This window comes from Lichenostomus cassidix, chromosome 2, assembly GCF_008360975.1.
Source record: "Lichenostomus cassidix isolate B80296 chromosome 2, HeHo_3.0, whole genome shotgun sequence".
In the NCBI taxonomy this organism is placed as follows: Eukaryota; Metazoa; Chordata; class Aves; order Passeriformes; family Meliphagidae; genus Lichenostomus; species Lichenostomus cassidix.
The window spans coordinates 18,004,958-18,025,044 of NC_139482.1; the positions used below are offsets into that span (position 1 = coordinate 18,004,958).

At 35.6% G+C, this 20,087-nt stretch overlaps 1 protein-coding gene across 1 annotated transcript in view; it reads left to right on the forward strand.

The window, feature by feature from the left end:
* DNAJC1 (DnaJ heat shock protein family (Hsp40) member C1) overlaps positions 1-20,087 on the forward strand; it is a 108,199-nt gene that overhangs the window by 23,679 nt on the left and 64,433 nt on the right. The window contains exons 2-3 of the mRNA XM_085050544.1: positions 14,286-14,387; positions 15,163-15,209. Coding sequence (XP_084906670.1) covers positions 14,286-14,387; positions 15,163-15,209 — 149 coding nt within the window. The remainder of the gene's footprint in view (positions 1-14,285; positions 14,388-15,162; positions 15,210-20,087) is intronic.

The following is a 20,087-nucleotide window of genomic DNA, read 5'->3' on the forward strand; positions in this document are numbered from 1 at the left end:
GAGGGTATGTAGAGAGTGGGGGAGAAGATTGCGGGGGGCGGGGGGGGAAATGGTTTCATGGGTAAGCTAGTCAGACGAAAAGTGCCCTTGAGGATTGAATTCTGTTCCTCTCTCTGCCACAGAATTCCTATGTGATGCTCGGCAAGTCGTTTAAACGAAACTTTTCCCAAGTGGTGACTAATTGATTTGAGTGCTCTGCAATTCTGGTTGCATAATTTGAGATACTAGGGGCTTATATGCAGAAATGCTGAGGGTTTGCAGCTGCAGCTGAAGTCGATAAAGTCTGTGCCCTGAATGTATGAAATGTTGTTTGATGCTGAGCACTTGGAAAAAATCATATCTGAGATAAAATTAGCACCTGAGATTGCTGAGGGTTTTACCTTAATCTGTGTCTCATTTTACAATATATTAGAAAAGGCAAGTAGTGTCCGCTTGTCTTTTACGATACTACAATGGTGAATAATATTGATGAACTCTGATGCCATCGTGATGGGCTTCAAAACAAATAACCACGGCTTCCAAACGTGTTTGAACAGCATGCAGCTACGAGCAGATGAGGCCACACATGAATAAATGCGTGGAGAAAAATCCTGAATAGCTGCTCACTGGGTAAGCAGTCATCTTCTGTGTGTTGCATAAAGACAGAGTGGCAGGAGTAACAACGACAGATTGTAGCTCCTTTTCAGGGAATCACTGAGTTCTTCCCAAATCCCCTTTACCTGTTCAGAATACTCATTATTGTTTGTAGCATGTATTATCTCTTTCATATTTCTGTTACCTCTTAATTTTTAAACTGTGAGTTTACATTTTAGATGGAATTAAATTCAAATTAAACTCTTACCTTTTGGCAATCTCATTATTTTTTAACCATACCTTATCTTGCTGCTTAAAAAGTTGCAGCCTTTCTTTTGATTCAAAGAACAAAAATAGAACTTGACCAAATATTTTTATCCTTTAGGTCTGCTTGCTCTTTGTTGACATTGCCACAGGATATACAGCTTCCACTGCTGGCATCTGCTTAAAGTTGGCTCAGGATTTGTGTGGTACTAATTGGAAGAGGGGAGCTAGATGAGGAAACAGGTTAATTTTAGTCCTTTCTTCTTGCTTTCTAGTTTCTTCACTCTGAAATAAATATTTCTGTTATATTGTCCCAGTGGTACTTACTGTGTCTGATTGTTTCAGAGCTAGTTTTGCAGTATTTCTGCCACCACTGTTTTGTGTTTGGGTTTTCTTCTTTCCAAAAAAGACAAGTTATGAGAGGAAGAAGTTGCATCTGATGGGGAAAAGCTTGCTATGGATTAGATTCCATGGCTGCGATTGTGACACAGAGGGAAATGCAGTTTTGGCATATTATTGCTACTTGCAGGATTGTCAGTAACAGAATGCTTATTTCCATGTAGTAGCTTGTGGACTTGCAGTCTCAGTCCTTTACTCTCCACCTGTGTAAAAAGTTACCTATCAATTGTTTTTTTTTGCTTGTATGTTGATTTTTCTTTTAGTCTTGACTTCATAACTTGAAAACTTGGATGAGAACCCATGTTAGGATTTATCCTTGCTTTGTTTAAATCTTGTCTTATGCATTTGAAATATTCTGCATTTGCCAGTGTTTCTACTTGAGGCAGTAGGACCACAGTTTTATCTCCCAACTTTCACTGTTATCTTTGATGCTGATAATCCTGTAATCCCATGTTGAGAGGCAAGTAATGAATTGGTAGTAACCACTATCTTCTGCAGTCGGTTGAAACAGATTTCTGGTAGCACAGCTAATGGTGTGTAACCTGTGCCAAGTTTTTATTGCTGCTCACTCAACTGCTGATTCTTCTTTTCTACAGGCATAGAAAAAGGCATACTTTTCCTCTTTATTCTTTTTTTTTTTCCTTTTGCAGTGTTTGTCTTGCTACCAGCTCTGCTCACCCAACTTTGTAGTTCCTGCAGTTGGCTATTGCTCTTTTTTCTGGTCTGTAATCCTTCCAGACTGAGGTGCTATCCTTGAAATACAGCTGTCAGAAGAAAACTCCTCTTATCTTATGATCTTATCCTTCATCATCTTACGATGGTAGAGAAATGAAAATGGAGATGGAGGAAGTAAGAGATTTCTTTAGTAGTTCAGTTTCAGCTCTGCTTTTATGATTTGAGGGCAGGTCTCTATGGGTGGATGACATATGTTGGCAGGCAAACACATCGATACAAATGTTGCCTTTTAATATCAGTGGCTAAAAAACTGGCATTAAATTTGCCCCTTTACTTGTTTTTCTGTCAGGAGTAGGGAGCATTTCCCAATCTGTTTCAGTCATGACTTCAGGGGGAGTATTGGGTAAGGGCTATTACTGTGCCTTTTTCAGTGTTCTGATGGTGGTGATGGGCCATCTAGCTTACCAGCAGAAAATGCTTGTTTTTGCTGAGTTACTTTTATGTATAATGAGAGAAGCAGGCACATACACGTGTTTGGTACCCACTGCTTTTTGTAGTGATGAGGTTGTTGGGTGTTGCACTCACCTAACTGAAGAAGGCTTGAAGTAGATCAGAAGTGTTTCCTTCACGCTCATCTCCTCTGCTTCTTTTCTTTCAGCGGACTTGTGCTCTGTCTCTTCTAGACTTGTCTGTGTTTTAGAGTGTCTAGTTCAGCTCCAGCCTTCCTGTGGATACTGCTGGGAGAGTAGAAGCTGAGCAGATCCTGTGTCTACCTGGATTCTGTGTGCTCCCTATGCTACTGCTGTAGCAGAATGCCCTGTTGTGAGGGTCTCCCAGTCTGGGTAGAGTCTGTCTTTTGCTCTTTCAGCTCTTGCAGGCCAAGACAGGAGGCAGTTTATGGAGCAGCATGAATTACCCTCTTCCTTCCCTGATGCTGAAGATGCCTCCAAAGTACTGGAAGAGCAGTAACTGCTTGTAGGGAGTGGCTTTATGAAAAGCAGGAAAGTGATCTTTCTGCCCCTTGCTTGGGCCTGTGTGGTTCACTTAAAACATTTTGATTTGAAAAACACAGAGGGCAATTCAGGGAACAGCATGCCACTGTGTGTAACAGTATCTGCCCACAGCTGCCATAAATCTTGAGAGGTAATTATCTTCCTTAAGGATTATTTGCCTCATTCCCACTAGAAATAATGTCAGATAAGCGTTTTTAGAGACCGTAATACCAGTTTTCCATACAAAATTGCTACTGAATGGGGAAGGCTGTCTTCAAGTCCATTCCATCCTAAGTCATTGCATATATGTGGCTTTTAAAATATGTCCACAAATTTTTCATTTTAATATTACTTAGGCTTCAGTTGCTTATAAATTAATTTTCTGTGTGAATTTTAATTGATGGTTCCTAATGCTAAACTTGATTTCTTTATCTGTGTAACTTTTGACATCAGCTGCCTAATTTATGACTCATACAGATTCTGGCAGATTTTGCCAATAGCCTTTTGGGATGATAGTGTGCCCTGCCTCCTACCCTGGCCCTTGATCAGTATTTTATGCCATCAAACTGCAAGCTGAAGTGATCAGACAATGCTCATGCTTTCAGCCCATTTTGTTAGGCATGTGCTAACGTTTAGCAATATAGTGGGCCATAGTAATAGTAATCTGTTAGGCTTATTGGAGTTTAACTGAGATGCTTTTTAAGTTTTAGGCTGGGATGTGTTTTACATGCAGAAATTTTGCTGATGCTGGCGTCTGAACTAAAGAGAGTGATGGAGGGCATTCCTATATTCTTTCAAGGAGGCTATGTACTAACTCAGCAGTGAATTACTATATAGGTAGTGGCATGTTACAACCTCCCTGAGGTCTTCTGAGTCCCGAGGTAGTAATAGCTCATTAAAATGGTAGTTAATGAGTATAAAGGGATCATTATACGAGTCGCCTACATGACGGGTAGGGCTAAATCCTAACTAGTTCAGTAGAAAGTATTCTAAATAAAGAAGGGAAGAATTTGAGAAATGCTGCTGGTAGTTCTGTATAATCCTAGCAATTTAAAGCAATGTTTCTGAGAAAAATACTCATAGAAATAATTTTTGAATAAATTAATACAGGTTTGTAAATGTATTTTAGGGCTTTCAGGCTTTTATATAGCGTCCTGCATAATCTCAAAGTTACCTTAAAATAGAGCAATGAAGCATCTTTGATTAAAAATATGCAGCATTTTTCTACTTCTCATGAGTTGGATTTGAAGGTAAAAAAAAAAAAGAGAAAAATTATTTTACATCATAACTGCTTACATTTGATGGTTTTCTAAGATCTCAAAATATTCTGAGTTGGAAGGGATCCTCAAGGATCATCAACTCCAACTCTTAAGTTCCCATAGCTCAGGATTTCTAGACATTTTCTGTTTTATATGCCAAAAATAAAAAGTGAAACAAGTTTGCCTTGTGGCAGGAGGAGAGTGGCATTTCCCTAATGTGGATTTGTTAATGGAAAATATAACCACCTATCACATTAGGTGGTTTTTTTTGTTTGTTTGTTTGTTTTCATTTAACTATGGTTATTTTCTGGAAAAAGGTGTTAAGAATTTATCCGAACTGAACAATGTGGATTTCATAACAGTGAGATGAAAAGTTTCTTGATCTCAGTAAATGCTTCATGTCTTCTTTCAGACTCTAGAAGGACAAACAAACAAATGAAAGACTGTGGACTCAGGTACACCTGGATCTCACAGCTCAAGTTGGGTGGACAGAGCTATTTCTAAGTGTTCTTAACCTCAGAAGAATAACATTGCTTCTAGAAAATGAGCCCTCCAGTCATATTATAGGAAAAGGAAGGTGGAAGCAAATATGAAATACACTAAGTGAAAAATATATATTGTAAATATATATAATATGTATAAGATCTGGAGTGGGGTGCTCCTGGTTTCTGTCTTAAATTAAGAAATTATGCCTACTGTGCATGGATGTGGTTTACTACAGCAGCTCTACCATATCCTCATATATGTGAGTTTTTTGCAGGATTTAAGGATGTATTTATTAAAAACCAAGTATGGAACATTTTTAAAGGAATAGTTTAATTTAAAAAATCCCAAACTTCTATTTGTAGAAATTTCTGCTTGCGTTTCTTGTTCAATTTAGTTCTTATTTTTATCTGACATTGTCAAAGAACCTTGCTGATCATATCTGTCCTGTATTGCCATCTTTCAAGGTTAAAGCTGATAGTGGATGGAAAAGTATTCTAAACTCAAATTATATGGATGCCTTACTCATGATCATCTACTGCAGGATGACTTTCTTAGTTTGGAGCTGCTGCTGTGTAGCTGGAAAAATAAGCCTAATGGTGCAAGTGGTGCAAGTCATGGAGTGGTGGTTCCGTGGTTTATAGCAAAGAAGTGTTTTCTGCCACCCCTTTATATTTGCTACTCCTTTCGAAGCCATTTTAGGTTTTGTGTAAATCTCATGGACTCTTCCAGCATGAACATCTGTCATCTTCAGTGTGACAAGAATACTGTCTTTCAGCTAGGACCTTTTAAATTACATAAACAGATGCAGTAAATTCAGTTGGAATATTTTCAGAGTAATTATTAAATTGATCCTCAAAAGGATATTTACATTCTAAAATATAAGTCTGTTAGTGACCTACTGTCCCCTGCTGTGACAGAGCTGGTTAAATCTAAGTCATGCCTGATAAATGTATGCAAGACTTGTTTGTAAAGCAGACTTCAGCAGTCTGTTCCAGTGATACACTTGCGATGCTTGTAGGATGTTTTCCTGGTACCGAATTTGAATCTTCTTGTGCTGCCAACTGACTGATAGTGCTTAGCCCCAGGTAGATCAGACAAAGCAATAATTCAAGTTTTCCTTTAAAGCTACCCTTTGCATATTTAAAGATGTTATTTCCTTGTGTCAGCTGCCTTTTCTGTAGGCTTAAGTCACTCTTGTTCTTATGGTTTCTCTGAACAAATCATTGTTCTATTCTTCTAGACCTCTTATTTGTAAGATTTTTCTGTTTATCTTCTGAACGTGTTGCTGGCTGTCTTTAATTGTATTGTTTGAACTGGATGCAGCAATCTGCTGAGGTCTTAAAATTGCTGTGTGACATGGCACGGCTGCTTGTTGCCATACTGCTCGTGTCACGGTGCTGTGCTGCACAGAAAGGCAGCATCATGCCTCTGACTCATGCTCAGCTTGTGATTTACTGATCATTTCTGCCTAACTGCTTTTTTCTATCCTATATTTTTGTAGTTGATGAATTCTGTGCAGATGTGTAGACCATTAGTCTTACACTTAGGAAATATTGTCATATTTTTTTAACAGCAATTCTCCATTTTGTCCAGATCTTTTAAAATTCTAGTTCTTTTTGCCTGCATCTTGTAGGGTTTTTAGGTTAGTATTAGCTACCCGATTAATCATGATTCTGTAATTCATCTGCTGGTTAAAATATTAAGTGTGGACTTGGGACAGACTTCATAAAATCCTGTTTGATACACCTTTTAATTTTTGACTGTTAGAGCCTTTAACTATTCAAGGTATGATTTATTTTCTTTCTGTTTTGTTTTGCACTTGCAAGAGAAGCTTTATGATACCCATGCTTTTATAATTTGTTTAAAAAAAGGTTGTACATTAAAAACATTAATAAAGTCAGCATATGAAAATGGTAACACTGTTCTTTCCAAGCTCATTTAACTGTGTTCTTAAAATATTTTATGAAGTTGACCAACAATTACAAATATAAATTAGGGAATTGTATAAACGTTAAGGACTGCTAGGAAGGTAAGGTTGTTTACACCTGTTTTTAAACTAGTGTGTATATATATGAAAATATATGTGATGGATGTGTCTGGGTGTATGGGCATATAAATTGGTGCCCTTCACTGCTGATAGGGCTGAGGAAGTTGCCAATAAATAGTTAATGTTTATTCTGGAAATTAGTGCCTGTGGGGATTATTCAGCTTGTAAATGTTGTTGATGCATAAGATATTATGTGGATTTTTGAAAACTTCTGTGTTGAAGGTAATTGTGCTCTGTTGGCTTCTTGTGTGGCTTTATATGTTTTCAGTCATACCTCCTATATCCTGTCTCTCAAAAGCCCTTTCTTCATTTTTTTGGACTTCAGAAGGGAGGATAATAAACACCTTCCATAAATATGAAAAGTTTTAGCAATTGAAGTTGTAGTCACAGAAGTGACAGTAATTGTTTAGGTGACACAGGAATTCAGTAATTAGTAGCTCAAGCAATTTGGGGGGGGGTGGTTGTTTATTTATTATTTTAGTAAGACCTAAGTCTGTGGTTGTTAGAAATCTCCCTTCAAAACATTGCACTTATACTGAGATCAGGGAAGCAGTTTTTTGAGAAGATGTTTAGGTGTGTCAGAGTGCATGGGTCGTTAAAGTCAGTTCTGGTGGAAGGGTGTAATGAGAGCAGGAATAGCAGAAGGTGGAAGAGGTAAAGGTCTGGTATGGATGTAGCCTTGCTGATTTTCTAATTTAATTCCTTACCCCAAGAAAAGAAGTTGGAAACATTCTGAAGCAGAAATGTAGCAAGAAAACTATATAAACAATCAAATAGCAGCATATTTTTGGCATTACATCGTGGGAAAGGTTGGAAGTTGTCAGATCCAACACCCCAAAATCTTTGCTGCCTTATGCTCCACAGTGGTGAGTGTGGACTGCATGCAGCTGTCCTTGGGTACTGTGTCACCTCTTGTTGATCAAGGGGCTGTCCTGTCTGAGAGCAAAGGCACTGAGCAAGAAATACACTGCAGGAGAGAGACACCACATTTTACTTTCCCTGCCAATCTGGACTGCAAATGTAGTAGTCTTTCTTTGTAGCAATTTAGTTCCTGTGAATATGTTGCAGGATCAGGAAATTTGTAGGTAATGTTTTTATGTGAGAGCTGTAGACTGGAAATCTCAGATGTAATAGGCAGATTTTTAAGAGTACTTGCTAGAAACAACTTTCTTTAGCCTATAAGGTATATGCACATAAACACAGCCATCTATATTATAAAAATTCATAACACATGTAACTATGTAAACAATAAATGTAATATATCAAATAGAATAAAAATAAATATAAAATAGTGTTTGTGGAAAAGCATGTGAAATAAGAATATCTACTAATTCCTTTCTTTTGAACTATCAGAGAATAAACGGAAATAGAACATAGCAGTAGGCAGAATTTTTAATTAGTCAATATTGACTTGAGTAATGTCCTCAGTTATTATTTTATAGCCTCCATCCATTGTGAATTTGAAGAGTAATTCTAAAAACGTTGAGGATTGATGAGTGTTCTCTGCATCAGAGAGACAAAGTTTATGTTAAAATATAACTTGTGGTTGTACATGACAGTGTTCTCTTGGACAATTGAATTTTTTCTAAGTAATAAATTTCTGACAAAATGTAAAAGGTAAAATGGTTTCAAGGAAGAAAAAAAATTACGTATAAATACTGTTGTTCAAATTGGTCAGGAAAACCTAAGCCCATATAATTGTGCACATATGCTGAGGAGGAGACTTTTTTTAGTTTCTCAAGCATGAGGCAGCAGAATTTTCATTCATTTGACATGCTAGGCTGAAAACAGAGTCTTCTTTCATTTGACACACTCCCCTGGAAACACACATGCCAGTGAAGGGATTGTGCCAGTTATCAGAAGCTTACAGGAATACATTGTGCTGGTTTGTATTCATTTTCATTTCATGAATTGCTTTAAAATTTAGCAGCATAAAAAAGCATTAAAACACCTTTTTAGCATTATTTTTAGTTCTATGTATTTCCCTGCTGTGCTGTCATTCAGTTTAAATCAACGGAATGTTGTGAGACACATGGCTGCGTTTGCAGCAGAGCAGATCTCTCCTCCTGCCTGCGTGTGCTCAGAGCATTCATCTGTAGACAAGCAGCAAATTTGAGTTTAACTCATTTTACATCCTTGGAAAAGATGAGTGTCATAGAAAGAAGTTCAGGAAAAATAAAGAGTAATTGAACAAAGGTTATGCAGTGAGAAATTTAAGCCAAAACTCAGCTGGTATCTATTAACTATGAAAGTTCACAGATAATGCTTGGTCTTCTGGGAGACACTTGTTTTCCTTCCCTAGAGTTATATTCTTCAGGATTGCCAGCAGGTCCTTCCCACCTCTGGAATTTTCTACAAGATTCTATTTCCCTCATAAATGTTTTTCCACATGCAGACTTGGCAAATTCAGGTATACTTCTTGGAACGAATCTGGTCATGGGGGCTTAAATTAGGACCAGGTTGAAGTGAATATGTGTGAAGTAAATCTGGGAGTGGTATTGAGGTGGTCTGTGTCAGCCTGTGCTAAACCAAAGAGGGGGTAAAGAATCAGGAAGAAAGGTCACAGCTGTATGGTTTCCATCCTAAGGGTTACCTAGAGAGGGGTTGTGGAGTCACAGCAGTCACTGTTCTGTCCCCATATGATAAGGAGGGGATCACCCTGAGTTCTGTGATCTGCCTAAGGAATGAGGACAGTGGGTATTTAATTGTTGACCTACAGTCATGTTTGTTTGTTCTCTGACACTTTGGGATATTAGTTTTCTCTGAACTTTGCATGAAGACAAACAAATGGAAAGTAGCAGTGTTGACACAGTGTTTAATAGATGGTGGTAACTTCTGTCCAGTTATCTGCACCTGCTTGTTTGTGAATTTTGTGAGACAGCCTGTACATCGTGCAGTTTCAAATCACAGTGGAAAAACAAGTGATTGTGAATTTACAAAGCTTACTTTGTTTCTTTTTCTGTACCATTCTGCTTCAGCTTGTATGCCTGATGCTCACCAGAAGCAAAGTAGTGACTTGTACCCCTTCTTCTACACAGAAGTACTGAATGAAATATTTTATTGGAGAAACCATATACATTTGAATTGCTCTAGAATAAAAAAAAAAAAAAGAAAAATCCGAACGCAAAAGTTTCATAACTTTGATTAATAGTTTGGGAAGGCTGAAAAAAGTCTCATGGAGGCTTGCCTGCACTGAGGTTACTTACAAGTTCAGACTTGAAATACAGTCAGCTGGTGCTCCATACAATTGTTACTTTTTGCCATATAGCTTCAGTAACATGGCTGTAGAAAATTCTACACAGTCATTCAGCAGCACTGCAATGAAGTAGATATACTGATGTCATTTTCCTTTCACCCATTAACTAGTGATTGGACAAACTGCAAGTGAATAGAAAAGTGATTTCTATCTGCATAGTTGGTTCCTGGACCGTGTGCCTTCCCATTGCTAATAAAGATACTGCCACCTATTTGAAGACATTGGCAGGCATATTTAAAACCCAAGATGAATTGAGCACATTTACTATGTTAGAAGCAGTTGCTAAATTGTAAGTAACTAAGTCTTGTTGTGTAACTGCATTGCACTCAAGGGAACAATTTAGGTTTTGAATTGTGTATGTTGGTAAGTGAAAACTATGTAGACATTGATTATTTTTTCCCCTTGACCTAATCACTGTTTGCCTATGGCAATATCTGATATGTTATGTGTTCACCAAGAATTGTCTTGGGACTGCAATGAGGCTTTTTTTTTTTTTTTTAGCTTCATTAGTAATCATAGTTACATTAGGAATAGAAGGCAATGGAGTAATATACTTGTACTGCATACTACACCAGTTGTTCAATTTATTGTAAATGTGGACATGAGCTCTGTGTCTGAATTTGTATAGACCGAGGAGACCAGATTTGAAACTTCGTACATCTTGAGCAGGAATTTAATTTTAAAAGAATGGAAGGCAAATGCCCATTTAGATTTTACATTTATTTTTTGTTGTGAAAATTTCCCTTCTGTGTTCCTACTGCTGTATTTGTAGTATAATGAGAGTACTTTTTGTGGTAATATTAGAGAATATGGAAATGATGCTGAGTAAAATGAAATTTAATAATGCGTTTTTCATTGTCAGAATTCAACAAGCTGCCAAAAGTACATCATAAATAGGGAGAAGAATGTTTCCTCTTCTGTTCCACCCTTTGAATCTGACATGTACTGCTCTTTAGACAAAAATGTAAAAGTCCAGCAAAGAGCCTTAAGAAACTTTTAACATTCTGTTGATTCCTTCAAACAGTAATGTTGTTTCTGTGCTAAAATACTTGTTTGAAATGTGATTATTTTAAAAAAAGTACAAGATTGAACTGTTAACTTCTGCCTAGAAGTCATGTAACTAGACATATGGACACTGTTCAGTGACGTGTTGGGAATTGAAAAATGAATACTTGCATATTTGCATGCGTAAGAAGCCAGGCTGTGGCCTACCTAAGTATAGACTTGTAGTTTTGTATTTCTGAGAACTAATTCTAGCACAAGAGATGTTCAACCTTGGAAGTATGATGATACAATATTGCTTTGAAAGGATGGTTATCAGGTAATAGGGTGATGCTCGTGATGTTTGTATCCACATGAGGGTGACAGTGTGGCTGTCTCATTTGCCATAATTAATGGCAAAACCCGCCACCTGAAGCAGTGTTGGAGAAATCAGTTGAATGCACTTGCTCTCTGTAACATTACCAGCTCCTTCTGCTATTAACTGAGATGCCTATACAGGTTTTTTATTCCCTTGTTAGATGTAACTGAGATTGAGATTTCTAAATTGTAAACAAACTGATCCAATGTGTTGTTTCTTTAAAACAAGCAAGGCCTTAGTGTGGTCATGGTTTTCTCTAGTCTTCAGACTTCTGCTGTCATATGTAAAATAATGTCTTAGTCTGCAGGAAATGCCTGCTCTTAACGGAGTCAAGTATCTTAGAACAGCTGAATTAAATGCAGGAGTGTTTCTTTATTACCTGGAAAATAATCATTCTTTATGGCTTATTTAGAGTCATACACTGGTAGGAAGTTCTGTAGAGATGAGAGTCTTTTCTCAAAAACCAGCAACTTTTGTTCAGAGCAGGTCCTAGAGGATCTGGAACCTTGCCTGAAGATGCCTAACATTACCCACAGGTAGCATTAATTGGCAAAATGCTTGGAACATACAATGTTCCCCCATGTTGTCTTTGGTGATATTGTGGAGAATCGGTTAGCAGGCAGACTTAGTGCTTTAGAAATTGATATATACCAGTTGTAATGAAATAATTGACAGTAATATTCCATTATTTAATTATTTGTTGATATTATAATACCCTCTTCAACCTTTTAGAGATTTAATTACAATAAGCTTATGTGTTGATAAAGATCACTTTCATGATTTAGCTAAAACCATGGCCAGTAAACCATTTCCTGTTTTCTATTTGCAATAGTAGTGTTTAAATAATTATGTTTTGTTTGAAGACAAACCCATGTTGTTTATGAAGTGACTGACTGGGTTGGTAGATGAGGGGAAACAAAACAATCTCTACATTATTTCTGGTAACTAAGATGAACAATCTGGTGTTGTAAATTTATACATTTTTATTTCAACTTTGCAAGGTGAAACAACATAAATATTTAAGCAACTTTATTATTTCAGAGTTGTCTTGGGATCTTTTGCTTTGCTTAAGCATTGAACAGATAAACTGCCTTTTGTCCTGATTTGTTACACAAATAATCCTGCTGCTCCCAAATAATACTAAAGTTTCAGTTCTTCAGATACAGCTGAAAACACTGTACCTTTTTTTGCTTGTTCCTTGTTTGAAGTAATTGGAAGAATACTGCAGAACAACTCTTTAATATGCTTTTATCAAATTTTTAACTGTTAATCATAAGTGCTCCAAAAATAACACCAAGCACATCTAAATGTGTGGTAGAGAAGGAATAAGTTGTGGTTTATCCAAAATACAACTCTGGAGGTACTCCTTTGTCGAGGTTATCATGGTCTCAATCCCTAATTTTTAAAAGATATTTTTGCATTGCATTTTCACATGTATTTAGTATAATTTTATTAAGTCTACGTCTCAAATCTATTCTTTGCGCTTAGAATAGATATTTTGTCACTGTCTCTTCCTTCCCCTTAGCTGAGAGTTAAAAATAAACCTATGAAACAATGGCAATGTGAAACAACTCATTGGCAGTAATCAAGCTGGAAGCAAGCTGCTGTTCAAGCAGAGGAGTTCTGCTTTGGTGTGCACATGCCTTACAAGTAGCTGTTGAAAATGGAAAAATTGAAAAATGCATATGGGTTTTTTTCAGGAGAAATCTTCCTTTCAGTAATAAAAGCATCTTACTTTGCCAGATAAGAAACTATGGAAACTTTGGTCTTGTATTAGGAGAAAATACCAACTTCCTTAAAATACAGTTTCAATGCTGAATTTTCTCAAATTCTGCATTTTCCCCTGCTTTTCTCCTTCCCCTCATTTAGTCTTTCTCTATTATTTGCTCTGGGCCCAAACTTGTATATGGCATTTTAATAGCCTTATGTTATAAAACTGAAAATTTTAGAATGAAAATAATGATTTGTAATAAAAAGCCTGACAGACTAATTACAGTATTGCATTAATTATTATCTTATTTCACTCTGTTCCACAGCTAATTCAGATCTGGGTTTTCATGGTTTTTTTAGTCCTTGTTTACACTGTAATTTTGAGAGAGAGAATATACTTACGAACAATATATTTAAAATCAAGAAATAAAAATTGTCAGATAAATAGTTGATTTCTGAAATGTTGCCTTGGACATATTAGCAATAGGATGCAAGTAGTTCTGTTTAAATGTTATGCTTTGTGGATCTTCTGGTGAGGGTAACACCTATATAATGTAGAATACAACTCTTGAGTCTTCATTTCTGGATATCTTTATAGCATGTACTAAATAGCACTCATTAATTCAGAAATTTGCCTTTGTGCCGCTAAGTTGGTACATCATTTTGTGTTTTGAGGGTTTTTTTTTTTTCTCCCAAAATGTGTGCAATTCTTATAATGGTTAAGGTATAGATTGATGTCAGTGCTACAGTATAGCTCCAAGACTGCAATTTGGAGCTACTTTAGAAAAATACAATTCTTTAGACATGGTGAAGCTGAAGTTGAATGGAAGTCCTATTAGGAGTGAATTGCATGTAAATATTAATAAGGGAAGAGTTCCTAGCAAATCCTGAGTTTGGGAAATTGAGCATGATAATTTGCTGAAATTATGTCTGTCTTGAAGATATGCAGATGCAATAATTTTCAGTTTTCATTTGAACTTTTAAATGGTGCAGAAGCTGCCTGGGTTAGGTTTTAAGCAAGAAAGTGTTTGGAAGTATTGGCAAATGTCGTTGTAATGGATGTATGGTAATGAAGGGAGTTAAGATGAAAGATGAATTGGACTGAATGGCTGTTATATCATTTAGGCTGGGCTGGTTGCAGGTTTGGTTGTTAGAAGTCTCAAATTGCATTGCCTTGGTTCCTACACTTGGTTGGCTGTCTTCAGATCTTAAAAAGTTCAGGGAATCAGTTTCTGACAATTTGCTTTGTTTTCCTTTTTTTCAGGATGCTTCATCTGCAGATATTCGGAAAGCATATCGAAAACTTTCTCTGATTTTACACCCAGATAAGAATAAAGATGAAAATGCGGAAATACAGTTTAGGCAAGTAAGTGCAATGTGTGACACTGAAAGCTTTAGGGGAAAATAAAATCAGAATTTTTATCTTGGTGTCATTTTAGTAAGAACACTGGTACACCTTTAAATTAATAAGTTAAACATTGAATTACATTTTTGCTGATGTATCTCGATTAAAACCAAGTACACTTTTTTGGCATTTACTTGTTCAATAACTTGTATTTAGTATTTATCTGTATATTAAAAAAAATCTTGAACATAATACTTACACTCTTGGGAGGAAAATATATTTTGCACCTTCAAAAGCAGTGGGGAAGGTTTCTGATCAGTTCTCAACACAAGTCCTAGATAGGCATAATTTAATGAAAATACTTCATTTTAGTTATTTTCACCCTTTGAATATTTATAAGTGAAAATACATGACTTTGTAATTAGCTCTACCTCTAAAAATGTACCTCAGGCTACATACAGCTTAGTTAATTTTAGTAAGATCTTTAGGATGAAACAGGTGATACCTACTTTTAAGGTATAACTGAGACAAGACTCAGTTTGACAGATGTGAGCATGGGAAGAAAGCCTTGTGTAAGAGTTGCTTGCTTGTGTCTGATGACACTTTGTATATGAATATATTACTGTTTCTTTTGCATGCTAGGTTTGCAACTTAGTGGGGTAGGGAAAATGAAAACTAGCAAAGGTCGTTTGTTGGCAAATCTAAATGTGATGCTACTGTTTAAACTTTATAAATTCAGTCATAAAGTAAAACCTTTGTGTGTTTGTTTTCTTTTTCATTTTTTTGTTTGCTTTAGTTGGTGGCCATCTATGAGGTTTTAAAGGATGAAGAAAGGAGGCTGAGGTGAGTTAAATTGCACAGGTTTTTAAATAAAACATTCGTATCAGTGCTATATTCAAGTTCTGTTTGACTTAGCTGTAATGCTTCAGATGATTCTTTTTTTCATAATTAAAGTTTGTAATTCCTATGTAATTGTTTAATTAAAGATTGTTTGTGGCTTAAAGTGCAAGGTGGTATTTTTACGACGTACTGTTTTTTCTCCTTTAAAACTAGTACTTGAAAGAACTTTGAAAGCTAGCTGTTATTTCAAGCAATTTTTTAAAATACTTAACAATTATATTAGCTTTTTTGCTCAGTTGTCAATTACTTCATTAAAAACTGTGATAAAAAAAATATTGGCCACTTATTCAACTGTCAGGGATGCTTCCCTGTGTCAGTAAAAGGCTTATTGCATGATATTTAGGGATTATTTTCATTGTATGTTGTCTTCAGAATTGTTTTCTGTTGCTTAGTTCATAGGGTCTCTTTTTCTTTCAGATGTATTATCTCTAATAGTGCAAACTTTGATACAGATAGTATATTTGTTAAATAAATGCTAGTTGTCCTTGCTGCTTCAGGAGTGGTTCCAGCAGTATGTGAAGGGGTAGGATAAAGAACTGGAAGCCTGGGGCTAATCTGCTTTCTGCAAGACTATTTTGAACTTCTTTTCTTTTTCTTTTTTTAAACAAATAGGAATTTTGACCAATGATTACCACAAAAACTGAGACACTGAAAGACTTTTGCTTTTGGGTTGGAGTTTTAGTAAATCATCTTTCAGCTTACAAGTCTTTAAATGGGGTTTTATGAGACATTTCTTGAAGGGATTTTGGCTTTGTAGATGTCTTGGCAGGAGTCCAGGGTTTATAGTACAGATTATCTACTTTTTTTTATAATCCCCTCTTCAAGTGTCATGAAAATGTTCTTCATAGAAGCACTTTTGGAAATTTGTGGGTTTATTTCATCCATCTAAGGAGAATTTAATTGTGAAGTTACACTCAAGGAAAGTAAAAAAAAACATTAGGGAAATGATTTCAGGCCACTTAAAGTGAGTTATGCCCCAGATCTTCCCAACTTTTTGTTAATAGCATTGTTTACGTGCACTTCAGGGTGTTGCCTCTCTGGAGCTTAGTTCCATCATGGAACTTGTAGGAATATCCTTGCAGCTGTAATAGAAGCTTTTTGCATGAAACTGTGATGCAGTAGCTTGCAAAAATTATGGTTTAAGCCTTGCATACATTACAAATGTGACTGTCTTACTCAAATACTGTTAATTAGTGCAGCAGTGATTACAGATAAGAAGTTAAAGCAGCAGTAGAGTGTTCCAATTTAGATTGATTAAATTGTCACTAACTTATTTTGTACATAAACAATGTCTTTCTGGCACAATGTGGGTATATGGTTGACACTGTTTTTATAGTTGAATAAATAGAAATGTAGTGGATTAAACAATGTTTACCTTCAGAGCATTTGCTGGAAATAATATGCAGAATTTAGAAGTACCATGTAGAGCAGAGATATGTGGTCTCATTGCTTTGAGAAGCCCTGTATTGATCAGGTTTATTGCACAGTCTAATGATAATCTCTCAGCTCAGCTCATAAACAGAGGGTGGCCTGTTGTGTCTCCTGTAAGGCGCTGTTATAGCACATCTCTAATCCAAGTCTTCAGTAAGTGTGATAGGAGCTTCTTCCCCTCTTATACTGGTTCTGTTGAAAGGTAACTTGAGACTTACTCAGAACTGTGCAGCAAAGGAAAAGGTGGGAATTACTGCTTTTTGGATTCTTTCTACTTTAAATGCTGATATTAGGCTTTGAATTGTGTGAGGTGATGGCCATAGTGGAATAGGCTCAGAGCTTACTGTCATGCCCCTGCACAGAAATTGTGCTGCAGCCTTGTACTGGTAGCTGAGCTGGGAATCCCTCCACAACTGGACACCTAAATGGTTTGGGGCAGAGGTTTACACCACCAAGAGAAGAGCGAGATGCAGGCTTCTACCTCTGTGCAGTGAAGTCAGCTGTGCTTGCCTCTTACTGTTCATCCCAAAAGTGATGTAATCCTGCATCATTCCTGGTGTGTGTACGGAGAGTGGAGCCAGGAAAGGCAGGTCCTGCGCTGTATGAGAGAGTGATGAACTCATTTTGAAACAATAAAACCCCTTCTCCGTGAATGTCATTCTTGGTGAATGTCAGAGGTGTTGTTTGTTTGTGTGGGTACATAAATGGTGTTTTAAAAAGGCAGATCAATTGCCCAACTGTATGTAATTATTTTTCTAAAATCTTTGTGTTTTCTTGTTTATCAGTGAATTTTTACTTATCCAATGGCAGAAGCATTTCTTAAAATATTTCGGTTCCTCTACTGATAATGACAGTACTGGCCTTTAAAAATGTGGTTTTCTTTTTTGAGAAATTATATAATTGTTGAAGTATGCTAGTATCATTAGTAGTACAGAATATAGTAATATTACCATGTTAGTACTTCTCTCTTACACACTTTTGAGTGATACATGATCAAAACATTCATATATTCTGACAATAAACATACATGCAGCACCATTTCATGTAGCACTGATTAACATTAAATTAAACATACATGCAGCAGAACACAATATTTTATGTTCTGTATACACACTCCAGTGTGAAATTCTACAGAAAATTTTATCTTTAGGGTATGTAGAGATTGGTGCATTTCCTGAAATACACTTCACCTTTAGGGCATTTATAGGTAAATCAATTTGACAGTGATAAATTTTATTAGCCTTTGATTATCTTACTTTATGAAAAAATAGATAGTTTAATGCAGTTCTGTTAATTTTAGTTGGACAAAAAAAAATCTTAGATCTTAGTTTCATTGTTTGTCACCTTTTTAAGAAGTTTTTTTCACCTACCAGGCTTATTCTCTGTAACAACATTGGCTTGATTACAGGAAACATTTGCAAAGGAATCAAGATATACTTGTTTAAAGTAAGAAAGGTGTCTATCTTAGTTCTCATTAATAGTTAAATGTCAGTATTCATAGGTATAAATTGTTCTGGCTGACATTGTGCTGGATGTCTTTAACAGTTTTAGGAAAATAGGCCTCCCAAAATAAAAAAACCCAGTGCAATCTTCCCATAGTTCAGAATAGTTCTCATTAATTCAAGATTATAGTATATGATCTATATCAGATCTCTGAAATTATTTGAAATATGCAATGCAGTGGCTCTCTTAAAGGGAAAAGTAAATTATATTAAGATTGATGATACTGTAATTAGTTACTACAGTTAATAGATTTTTTACTTGCAATGTAATTAATTCACAAAGAACTTTAAAAATTATTATACAAAACTTTACAGAAAAAAAATGTTAATAATCTTGCAATTTGTTACTTTTAGTACAGGATTACCAAATATTTTACAGACTGCTGAGATTTAAAATAAATATTCAACATAGTTTTAAATGGGGAATGTTTTTGGCTTTTTGTTTCTGAACTGGTGTTTGGGGTTTTTGTAGCTTTTTGACTGCTACATTTCAGAAACAACTGGTAGGCATACTCATATGTGAAAAATTTGCTGTATTCTGTGTACATATGTTTGTGGGAAAAAACCTGCACCTCTATCTTTTCAGCTTGTTTTTTTCCTTACATAGAGTTACAATTAATATAGCTTGCCAAAAGAATGCTTTGTAATTAAATTTCAAATGTAGTTCTTGATGCACACGGATTAACTGTCTTTCATAGTTAATATAAGTGTCTATACAGGAATTCTTTAATGAGAAACTTGCTTTTAATTAAATCACATTCTAAATTTGAAAATCAAGATTTAAAAATTATGGAAGCTTCTGAGTTTCAGTAGGATCATTTTCCAGTTGAAAACCTAAAAATCATTGATATCTTTATTTTTCAAATACAGAGCTTAATTACTATTGAAAGCAGTGATTTATCTTTTAACAGTATATATTCTAAAAAGTGGGTTATAATAGAAGCTATCTTCCCTTAAAATGGCCAGTCGTGTGAGCCATAATGCTCATTGATAGTAAAATCAATAGAGCATTGATTCTGAGACTTAATCCTTGGAGACTGTTGTTCAGAACAGCGGACATAGCCTAGTAAATACCGAGTGCTGTTTAAAGCACTTAATGCAAGAGCTTCTGCTGGCTTCATTTATTTTTTCCTTAATAGATAATTTATAATAGAACATGGTTGCCAAATGTTAGTTTGAAATCTTGGTTTACATATTACTGTGTTGTTACCTTCAGCATATATGGACTTGATTTAATCAGTAGCCACTTTTTCAGTACATCAATTAACGACCCGTAGTATATAAGAAGGCAATGGCTTAATAAATGTATATTAGTAGTTTTTAAAAATCCTGATTCTACACGTATTTCTCTGAAGATTTAAAAGGAAGAACATATTATGTAAAACCTTGCTATCAACCTAATTTATTTTTTAAATGGTTCTGTTTCTCAAATATTAGCTTCTATTATCATTATCTATTATCTAAAATCTTGTAAATGTGTTCTTTTTTAAAGGCTAAAACTTCTAAGAAATAAAACTTATTTCTTAAACAAAAGTTAATTAGAAGTTTTAATTTTAAAATAACATCATTAGCAATTTTTCTGAACAGAGTTTATATTACGGTGTCAGTAGTTTGCTCTGACTTACTGGGAAAGGAAAAAAGTTACTAGTTCAAATTTTGCAATGCTAGATGTTAACCTTAGTATTCTCAGAGTTATGATGGAAGATAGAATTTTGTGATATGAATTTTAGTTCTGGTATTGTTCAGAACACAGCAGAATCCTGAGGTGTTAAATCTTTTATGTAGAAATAGTGCCAGCTTGAGCAAATGTTTTATCAGAAGTCAGCTTTTCAGATACGCACCATATGAAAGTACGTTTTTTAATTGAAAACCACTGCTTCTTTTTCTG